General features: G+C 48.7%; 2 protein-coding genes across 2 annotated transcripts in view; both read left to right on the forward strand.

Moving 5' to 3' along the window:
• KIF15 (kinesin family member 15) overlaps window positions 1-1401 on the forward strand; it is a 34886-nt gene extending 33485 nt beyond the window's left edge. Inside the window, exons 33-35 of the mRNA XM_086467968.1 lie at window positions 437-602; window positions 1038-1169; window positions 1321-1401. Of these exons, the coding sequence (XP_086324094.1) occupies window positions 437-602; window positions 1038-1169; window positions 1321-1401 (379 nt within the window). The remainder of the gene's footprint in view (window positions 1-436; window positions 603-1037; window positions 1170-1320) is intronic.
• A 1464-nt stretch (window positions 1402-2865) lies between these two features.
• TMEM42 (transmembrane protein 42) lies at window positions 2866-8758 on the forward strand. Its single transcript, XM_086468538.1, has 3 exons — window positions 2866-2994; window positions 7625-7771; window positions 8615-8758. The coding sequence occupies exons 1-3, from the start codon at window positions 2866-2868 to the stop codon at window positions 8756-8758; spliced, it is 420 nt and encodes a 139-aa protein (XP_086324664.1).
• Window positions 8759-10647: the final 1889 nt, after the last annotated feature.

Raw genomic sequence — 10647 nt, forward strand, 5'->3', positions numbered from 1 at the left:
GGAGAGATGTTTCTGAGCAACAGGGCTACTGGGGAAAAGCCACCAACAAACAAGCAGTTTAGGGTAAACTTGCAGAGCAGCAGAGTTCATCCAGCAAATTTACGTGCCTTAAGTGAATTAATTCTAGGTGTTCTTGTAGGTGAAGCTGCTATTCTCTTTCATGAGCGCAGTTGTGTGTCCTGGAGTGGAAACGGCATACTTCCCAAAGAGAAGAGCAGCCTCAAACACTGCCTGGTTAAGAGATGGTATCAAACATAAGAGCTGTGAAGCAGAACGACGTTCTTCCTTCTCTTAGCACTGGGGTCTAGGGAAAGCACACTGTCTCAAAAGGATACCTTTAAAGCAGCCTGCCTCCGTGTCCGCGACTGGCTTAGTAATTCAGTTGTGTGCCATTTATGTTGGTTTTTAATATTTTATGATTCTTTTATATTGGCAGGTTAGAAGAGACCAAAGAGACCCTCAAAATCAAAGAGAATGCTTGTCTTGGAATGACTCTGGAGATGGAACGAACAAGAGCTTTGGAGCTGAAAGCATTTCACGAAAAAGAAGAAATTAGATCAAAACTGGAGGAAACGTACGAGGAGCGAGACAGAATTGGAAAGGTTATATATATACATATCATTTTTCTGTTGTCTTTACAGTAGAATCTTGTTCAGCAGAGGTAGAGCTGTTGCTAATTGGACAACACTCTGAACTAATTAGCAACCAAAGACTGCCTCTGGCAATGTTTCGCCTTGCAGTTTAGTTGTGTTTGTAAAGCTGTTTGCTGCACTAGTGGAACTCGGGATACGGAATTCGCTGTTGCAAATCGTAACACAAACCAAATGGTGCTGCTTTTTTTTGCCCTTTAGAGGGATCTAATGTAGTACCTAAGGCGACATAAGACAGATACGTATTTCCTGAATGAACCAACTCTTGCATCCTATGTGACGACAAGTCCAACGTTAGTATGGTAGTAGTTTCAGAGAAGGTATTTCCTTTGAAAAGAGAAGGGGGGGCTACAGTCAAGAGGTACACAATGTATTTATTAATTACAGGAAATGGACTTGCTGAGGAAGCAAGTTGACGCTCTCGCTGAGGAGAACGGGAAATTACTTGGTCATCAAAACCTGAACCAGAAGATTCAGTATCTTGTGAAACTGAAGAAAGATTACGCTAAACTTACTGAGGCAAGTTGCAGAGTAGAATACAGGTGAAGCAATGGCCTTCCCTCAAGTACCTAGCGTATAAAACACTTGACCTGTAGGTACCACTTATTTAGAAACGTGAAAGAAGGGAGGAGAATATCCTTAATACGCCCATGTTTTTTCTGTTTTACAGGAGACTGAAAAACTACGAGTTGAAAATGCATTTTTGAAAGAGTCAAAAAAATGTGACGTATGTAGACACGATCAGCTATAATGACACAAATAGCACCGCAGAGCCGTATTTTTAAAGCGTACAGGATAAGCAAGAGCCAGTTGTCCAACCTGACTTTTGCTGTGGTCCTGGAATAATCAGGTAGTTTAGGTCCTGGATTTTTTTGCTGGTAATAACTTTTAGTGAAGAATTTCATTCCAGCTACGTGGGCAGCTTTCAAGGACATATTAACACCTTCCTACAGTTTTTCAAAAGCTGGGTCTGTAGAGGTGGTGGAAGATACTTCCTTGGAACTTCTGTGCCTTGCCAAGGAAAAACTTTCTCCCTGGGAACACACCTGGATTTTTGTTTCCTTTTCTGCTTTTATTCAGGTTCCTGCCTCTTCTGAAATGCTACGTTTTCCACCGGAGCCGAATTTTAAGATTTAAAATTTTGAAAAATTAATTTTATTTTTTTGGCTACACATAGGAGTGCTTTGACTGGGTTGCTTAAAAGTAATTTTCATACTGAAGTTTGTTTGATAAAGCACAAATGTGAATTTAGTAATAGGCTTGTAAATAGAACTATAAATATATTTTGAGTTTGTATTCTTTTCTTTCTCTATCTGAAATTAAAAGGCTTTTTAAACCTTTTTTTTCCCCCCTGTATAAACTTACAGCAGACTTCTGTTATTAGCATTGTAGGAAATTCTTTCCAAGTATTTTGCAACCATTTTCTTATCAAACAAAACGTTAAGAAACAAGATCTGAAAATATGTGGGGCATTTTAGGAGTACAGCGTGAGTTCATCTAATGGCACTTAAGGGTTATTGCAATTACGGAAACTTTTATCAGTGGAACACAGAACGTTGATTTATACACCAGTGTCAAATGCTGGTTAGCTTTTCGGGGTTTTTACTGTCAGCAATCCCATTGTTCCTTTTTTGGCTACTTCGCGCAGCACAACTTTAGCCCCCAAGCGATGGGGCAAAAGGGAATGAGGAGAAACCTGTGTGTCACCTCAAGGGCAGGATACCTCCTGACTTTCTGCAGTATTTGGCTGAGAGGGAGAAGAATTTCCCCCGGCTTATCTATGAAACCTTAAGTTGCCTAGTCCTGCAGATGTGTTTCCACTGGAACTTTGAAATATCGAGGTACAAAACTGATCTCAAACTGCGGAGGTCTGGGCGTTTCTTTCTGTAGAGAAGCAGTAGTGGAGATCAGAAGGAACTCACAAGGACGGCTCACAGTCCAGAGGGGTTTGTCTGGGACCACAAAGCTGTCGCCCCCTGCGGGCTTTATGGGTGATTGCCGTGTTCCAGGTTTACGGATGTTCCTCGGGGCACCCGTCTGCCTTGTGTGCCTGTTTTGGGGCTGCTCCCACGCAGGCAGGAGGCACAGTCCCTGCTGCACGCCTGCCTTCTCCTTTTCTTCCCCCGCCCTCAGCAACGCTCCCGCCGCTCCGCCGGGCCCGCCATGGCAGCCGCCTTCCGGGGCGCGCAGGGGCGCGCCCCGGAAGGCGGCTGCCATGGCGGGCCGGGCGGAGCGGCCGATGGGCGGCGGGGTGGCGGCGGTGGTCGCAGGGCTGCTGGGGGCGGCAGGGGCCGCCACGGCGAAACTGGCACTGGGGCCGGGCGAGGCGGCGGCCGGAGGCTGGGTAAGAAAGGAGGAAATGCTTGCGGGGAGAGGGAGTTTCATGAGGTAACGTGTGTGTGCTGCCACGTCATTCAGGGTTTCGCTGTGACGGGGAAGAAACCGTCTGCTTTGTGCTCTTCCAGGGGGGTGCCTGCACTCCTTTTCAGAGGGGTGTGCTGGGAAACGGGGGCGGTGTCGGAGAGCCGAGCCGTGACTCACCTCTCGAGGGAGCCCGGCCTTGAAAAACTTTCTGAAAGGCCGTTCGCAGCGGGTTTATGTCAGTTGTACTTCAAACGCGGGATGTCAGGACGCTTGAGCGTCAGACGCTGGTTCTCAGCCTGCTGCCTTGCCGATAACGTTGCCCTTCTCCCTCTCGTGTTCTGACTCCGCTCAGTCATGACAAGAGCGAGGAGGTGGAGCAGTTGAATACCATTGTGCTGCTCAGCCAGCTCTCCCCTGCATATTCCTAGGGGGCGATCTCATTTCCCTGTGTTTCTCAAACCTTGTTGTGCTTAAGGTTACAGGGACTGCTGGCCTTTCACCTCAAAAATAGTGTCCTTACCTACAGAGGTGGACTCCAGCAAGGCACGGCGGAGGTGGAAACATACACAAGATTGTGTGTGAATGAGGAGATGCTGGTGTAGACGGAGCACACGTATCATAAAAACACATTGCGTAGACTCATTTATTGTTGTTAATCATATGGCGAATGTATACATTGACTTGAAATGCAGAGGAGAACCCAGAAGGAAAACTAGATCTGAAAAAATCCAGCCTTGCATCAGGAAAAAATAAAATTGACTTGTGTGATTATTACAGATGGTTAAAAAAGCAAAAACTTGGCCAGTCCTGTGAACTTTTCCAACATATCAGAAAGGCAGGAAGGAGAATCAAAAAATTGTAATCCTGATATTCTTCCCAATTCCCCCACTAAAGATTGTGTGCTGCACTGACAGAAAACCAGAGCACAGTTACTGAAAATGCTGACAGCATCTTTTCTCAGTACTTTTCTCCTTTGAAATTTACAGAAATATTGCCTGTTTGTTGGGGCGGGGGGGGGGTTGGGGGGGGGGGGGTGAAGATGCTGTGACAAAAAGTTCAGTCATTGAGGTGGAGTGTTGCCAGCAGGTTAAGGGAGGTGATCCTTCTCTATTTGGCACTGGTGAGACCACACCTGCATTGCTGGGTCTAGTCCTGGACTCACCAGTACAAAAAAGATGGAGATACTGGAGACAGACCACCAAGATTATAAAGGAACCAGAGCATCCCTCCTGTGGGTAGAGGCTGAGAGCTGGGACTGTTCAGCCTGGAGAAGAGAAGGCTCAGGGGGATCTCATCAGTGTGTATAAATACCTGAGGGGAGGCTGCAAAGAGGACGGAGCCAGGCTCTTTCCAGTGGTGCCCAGTGACAGGACTAGAGGTGACGGGCACAAACTGAAACACAGGAGGTTCCCTCTGAAGGTCAGGAAACACTTTTTCACTGTGAGGGTGACTGAGCACTGGCACAGGTTGCTCAGAGAGGTGGTGGAGTCTCCATCCTTGGAGATACTCAACCACCGACTGGACATGGACCCAGGCAACCTACTCTAGGAGTAGTGGGGTTGGACCAGCCGATCCCCAGAGGTCCCTTCCAACCTCAACCACGCTCTGATTCTGTGATTGTGTTTCTTTTTGCTCGACAAATTTGTTACTTGAGTTACTTCTTTCAGGTCCATCCTAGGTCATAATTATGAACTAAATTAGTCAATTTGGCTGTAAAACTAACCAAGTTTTAAGTAAATGCCACAACCTTCCTAGTAGCTTAATTTGCACGGGACTGTAAACACTTAAGTGTTTGAGAGGATTCCATTTGAATCCTGCAAGCTTGCTGTAAAGGCATTTATGCAGAGCAGCCAACAGAGATTCAAGGAGTTTTGTGTTTGAAGAAGAGCTACAGAAACCTAAAAGTAAGCATTATGAGGGCAGCCATCACTTGTGCAGTGTGGAAAGTGGCAGATGATGTTAAAAGAGATTATGAAGTAGCGTAGCAGGATACTCGATGGCAGCATGGATTTCCTGGCCAGAAGGACGTGCTGCGATGGCCCAGCCTGAGAGTGGCCTGACCAGGAGGGGTCATTTCGCTCAGACAAAAGTTGCCTTTTACTTTCCCCTCTCCCTTGCCAGACTTCATCTAAAATTACTTCTGCCGCTTCAGGACTAATTCTGGATTATCCGAAAGGTACACTGAAATTAATCTCTTAGAAAAGCAATCGGAACAGTAATCCTTGACTCACTGGGCTGGCTCGGCTGAGCCCTCGGCAAGGGAGGAGTTTACACCTTCCTCCTTCCTTGTGGGGAACACCTGCAATGTTCTGATCTCTATGCCTGTGTGCCATTGCGATGACCACTCTGCCCATGATGCAGAGGGACTCGACCTCTTTCTGGAAAACCTTCCTTCTGGGCATTGCCACCTGCAGAGCACACTGCAGCTGATTTCCCTGTCCCTGCAACAGAAGGAGGTCAGAAGAAGAACCCAATGGTTGGGGTCGCTTCTGAAGGTAGCATAGCTGCTGTGATGGTGGGAACCAGCTTTGCTGCACCAGTGATAGTCTCACAGAGTGGTTAAAGTCGGGCAGGACCTCCAGGGATCTCTAGTCCAGCCCCTGCTCTGCAACAGGTTGCTCATGACCTCCAGTCAAGTTTTGAATACCTCCAAGGTTGGAGAACCCCTGGCATCTCTTCCACTGTTTGATCACCTTTGTTTTCCCTTGTGTCAGATCAAAATTTAATTTGTTCCAAGCTTTACTTGCTGCCTCTTATCATATCCCAGCACACCTCAGGAAGGGGCCTGGGCTCCATCCTCTCTACTCCCTTGGGCAGATGGTTGAAGACAGTAACAAGATCTCTTTTTCTTGAGGCTTTTTTTCCCCAGCAGCATACCTTGGTAGGCTCTTTGTGATCCAGAGATGTACTGAATTTAGGTGAAAAATAGACAATTGTTTTCCCCTCTCATCTCTTTACTCCCAAATTTCCCTACCCACTAGAGTTGTGTGTGGATGTACACAACTGCCCTGAGCCAAGGTAAAACTGTCGCATCACACAGGCAGAGGGTGAAGCCGGGAGGCAAACCCCATCCCACAGTGAGCTGTTGCACAACAGAAGGTTTCTTCCTCAGAGGTCTGGTAGCAGCTGGGCATGGTTGTCCCTCTTGTCTTATCCCTCTCTGCAGTGTTTGCCAGGGTGGCGATAGTAAAATAAATTGCTTCCCTGGTGGGAATAGTTTTGGATCATTTACCATTGCCCTGATAAAGTTGTAGACCTTTGCCACAGGTGGGGCAGAATGAGGCCAAACACCTGAATGACAGTTAGCCTCAGAGAGCTTGTGCCAGCCAGTGAGCAAGGATTTGCTTTACAGCCTTTTGCTTTTAACTTTGTACTTGTTGCATCACTTGCTTCAGAAATCCCTGTGGCTTCCCCTAGCTTGCAGCTAATCAGTTCTTCTGAGTGGGAGCAGAACACCGCTGGTGGCCCCCATTGATTTGAGTGGCTGGCAGGGGGCCACGGTGCAGCCATTCCCATGGGGCCAGTGCCATCTCTCAGCTGTGTTTATTGGTGGCTTCACACGTACGTTTCTGTCTGCTTTGAGATGGATCCCACCATGGACTGAAAGGTGACGGGTCTTGAAGGCATGATTGCTACAGGCTTAGAAAAAGCCTTGCTTTCACTTGGTCTTGTGTGCTCCCTGCGTGTTTGTGAGAGTCGTGATTTGTCTGTGGTCTCCTCCCTTGGTGTCTTCACATCAAGTACATGGTGCCTGGGGGCTAGGGAGATGGCCACAGCAGGTGAAACTGGGGGGGGGGGGGGGGGCAGAGACTGTGAGTGGTGAAGGCTTTTTAGGCAAAACTGTGCCCTTTTTTCAGACCCAGGCTGTTAACATGTCTTGTCAGGTTGTCTAAGGAGGGATCTCAAGATCTTTCTTGAGAACCTACTTGGCCTTGAAGGCCCTTGAATTCAGAGGTGATTTTGTTGCCACTAAATGCTGGCACAGAAAGCTCTCAGTAAATCTGCTCTCCAGCAAGTGTGCAAATTAAGGCACAAAGCCCCTTACCTCTCTCTTTCCTCCCAGAGGATCCTGCTCTGCCCTCACTGCAGCAGTAAGGCAGGCCAGGTCATGGGAGGTGGTGAGGACCAGTGGTTTGGGACCACACTGGTCTCAGCCTAGATTACCAACAGGTGGGTTCTGGACCACAAGCAGCACCAGCACGTACATCTTTGGTGTTTGTCTCTGGCAGGGCTGAATTTGACCCTTTTCCATACATCTGGCAATGAGTGAAGGGCATTTCACTGCATTGCGTGTACACCATATTGTGAGCTGGAGAGCTTCCTGGGGTTTGGCTTCTGGCATGGCAGCTGCCATACATTGTCCTGGCACTTCTCAGCTTGTAGTCTGAGGCTGGACTCACTGCAGGACACGCGAGGGTCATGCTCTGTTCAGGGCTCTTTCCTGACTTCTGTTTCCTTCTGCGATTTAATATATCCGTCTTCATGTAATACCAGCCGTGATTCAGCTTCAAAAGCCCACGCCATTGAGTTTTGCTCAAAGTGCCCAGGAATTAATGAGGGTGAATGAGTGGTTGGTTAAAATACACAGGGTTTTCCCTTTCATCTTACAGGTGCTTGTGCTGCTTCGCATCAGCTGTGTTGGCCTGGCGTTTGCATGCAATGCGGTGATGTGGACAGTCTTTGCAAAAGCCCTGCGACTCTCCTCCTCCTCAGCCACTGCCTCTGTGACAACGACGGCCTCCAACTTCCTCTCTTCCGTGAGTAGATCCCTTCCCCAGGCGCTGAAGCCTGGAGCAGCACAGTGATGTGAGAACGGTCGCACCGGATGCGACTGGTCATAGCTCATCTCCCAGCGCAACCAGGGACGGAAAGTTACAGACAGACATGAAATGATTGTATCGGGCCTCAGCTGCTCTGACAGTTGTTCATGGCAGAGGCTGTAGGACTTTTCTGGGTGGTGCAGGCGGAAGGGCGCTGCTGCCCAGCGCAGTTCCTTGCAGCAGCTGTTTGGTTCACTGAACTTCTCTAATTGCCAGTGAGAGCCGGAGCTGGGAGATTTGCTTTGTTCTACTTTTCCTTTGCAACACCTCACCTGTGACAAGCCAAAGCCACCCTAGCTGGGTGTGAAGATGCCCCGCCTCTAGTGACAGCAAGAGAAGTTTTAACCAGCAGGTTTTTTCTGCTCACTTTTAGCTCTCAGCAGCTGTCCACCTTGTTTCTGTGCTCCAGCTCACAGTCAGCTTATGGTGCTGTCCAAAACTCAAGCCAGTGAAGCCCTATTTTTATCAACTGGACTTGCACAGTCGACTGGAGATTTGGCTCCTGAGAGGTGCTGGGGAGGCAGCAAAGCACACATGCACACATCTGCCAAAATCCTGCTTTGGGACTGCAATATGGCTGCGCTTCAGGCTGGATGGTAGAGTAGGTCATCTCTGGCATCACCCATAGCGGCTGTTTCTGTTGGTGGTCCCAGCAGGAGTTTCCTCAAGCAGTTTTTTTCCCAGGGCTGGCTCTCCCAACAGAAGTCCTCGCAGCTCTGGCAGTGCAGGAGGCTTTGGGGTAGCTTGGCCCAGCAAAACTTTGTCTCTCTTTTCCTTCAGGCCGTCCTGGGCAAGCTTCTCTTCAGGGAGACATGGACACCTCTGTGGTGGGGCGGCCTCGCCGTGACGTTCTGTGGCCTCGTGCTCCTGCACACAGCTGCGCCCCAGCCAGCACATCTCCCAGCAGAGAAGAAGAAGGCATGATGGCTGCTGGAAGGGGCATGGTGTCGTGCCACCCCTCATCAGCCTGCCTTGTGACAGCATCCCCAGTCCCCAGGCGACTCCGAACGCACTGACCATGGACCTGCAAACCCCTGCTCGCCCACTGATCTGCCAACTTGCAATGTCACGCTGGTCTCATCTTTCCTGGCAGGTCAGCAGTGGTGTGGTGGCAGTGACAGCCTCAGAGGAAGCTGGTCCTTTCTGAGTCAGTATTGTGGAAATGAAGGGCAGAGGCTTATCAGCCAGTCCTCTTCACACCCTGTGGCTGCAGAGCTTTCCCAGTTTGGGGAAGGCTGAAAGTAAACATAGTGGTGCCTGTGAATCAGTGCTTTTCCATAAGAGGACACATCCTGAAATAGAAAAGCAATCAGAAGTAGACACTGAAGGCAACTGATATTTCTGCTCTGCTGTTCCCAACTTTCCTCTCTGCCTCTTGAAATGGCCCCATGCCTGCTGCTGCCTGTAAGGCTGTGGAGCCCTTCATTAATTCCTTCACCTTCCCCTGTCAGTCATGTACACCTTTTGACTTGCCACTTGTATCTGACACCTGTAATTTCCACTTACCCTTTCCGGACGTGTTACTGTAAGGTTGCCGGGCTTTCCTTTGAACTCTAAACCAAGATGGGGTTTTGATCACCATTTCTGCTGTGTGTAGGTGGACCTGTAATTTTGGGACAATACAACAAGCTGCATGTGAGCAGTCAGCCGCTTTCACTAGGAGTGTCCATGTTCAACATATCACCCCTCTCCACTTAAGTTGGCAGTTGCTTTAACGTTTGGAAGAATGAAGTTTCTCAAGAAACATTTTCTTTACACCTCTAGTTGCAATCCTGAACGAGAAATGCAATGATGCCTGTAAATGTATGCGTCATACTGGTGATATCACTTGTTTGCTCTGGGCTTGCCAGGTTTTCTCTGTCTTCTTGTAACCACAGAAAGTGAGTAACGATTGTGGCATGTGCAGAAAACCTAAGGACACATTTCTGCAAGCCTCCATATCAGGACCTGTCAGGTTTATCATGACTGGCAGATCTGCACCATGTCCAGCAGGAGCATAAAAATAGACCTGTGTGTGGAAATGCCACTGGAGTTTGGTTTGTGCCTTTTCTTTCTTTGTATCAGGAAGACAAAAAGCCAGTTTTCCCAGAGGAGGAAACTTTGCTTCACGTCCCCTGCTTTGGGAGACCATCCTAGCTTATCACATCTGTCAGCCATGTCCCAAGAGGGGCAAGGCCTTTGCCTCTCCACTCAATGTGCTCCTAAGTCTTCCCCTCCAAACACAGGAGCTGCATATGTGGTAGGGAAGAGGGCAGAGAGCTCCGAGTGCCTTTCCTCCGTACCAACATGGGTCTTTGCACCCGGAGAGCTCTTTGGATAGCAGCAGTGACAGAAAGAGTGGGGCACATCCAGCCACCTGGGAAGCTGGGACTTGACGCGGTGACCCAGCATCCCTCATAGGTCTGCGGATGTGACAACCAGGAACTGTGTGTTTCTAAGTACATCAGGTCTCCTTAGACCTTCATACATGATTGACAGATAAAGAAGGCTGCAAGCCTGATTTGGTTGCCCTCGTTATTAACTCTCAGCCAGCTGTGAGCCATGGCTGCCTTTGCAGGAATGGCAGGAGAAGGACCAGGCTCCCTGGTTAATTTGGCTCTAGCCCCTCCTCCTAATGAACCTTTTGGAAAGTTTTTTAACCTGGACTGTCTCAAAAATGACATTTCTTTCTTACAGTCATTGTTGGAGGTCGGGGTCTAGGAGGCGTTTGCACATGTGCAGGACGTGTGGGCAGCGTTGTGCTTGGTGATGCTCACTTTCAAGGTGGAAGAACATAAACTAGGGCTGTAAATTTGCTGTCGTAAATACTTGAA

Source organism: Leptosomus discolor, chromosome 7 (assembly GCF_034619465.1).
Source record: "Leptosomus discolor isolate bLepDis1 chromosome 7, bLepDis1.hap2, whole genome shotgun sequence".
NCBI classification, from domain to species: Eukaryota; Metazoa; Chordata; class Aves; order Leptosomiformes; family Leptosomidae; genus Leptosomus; species Leptosomus discolor.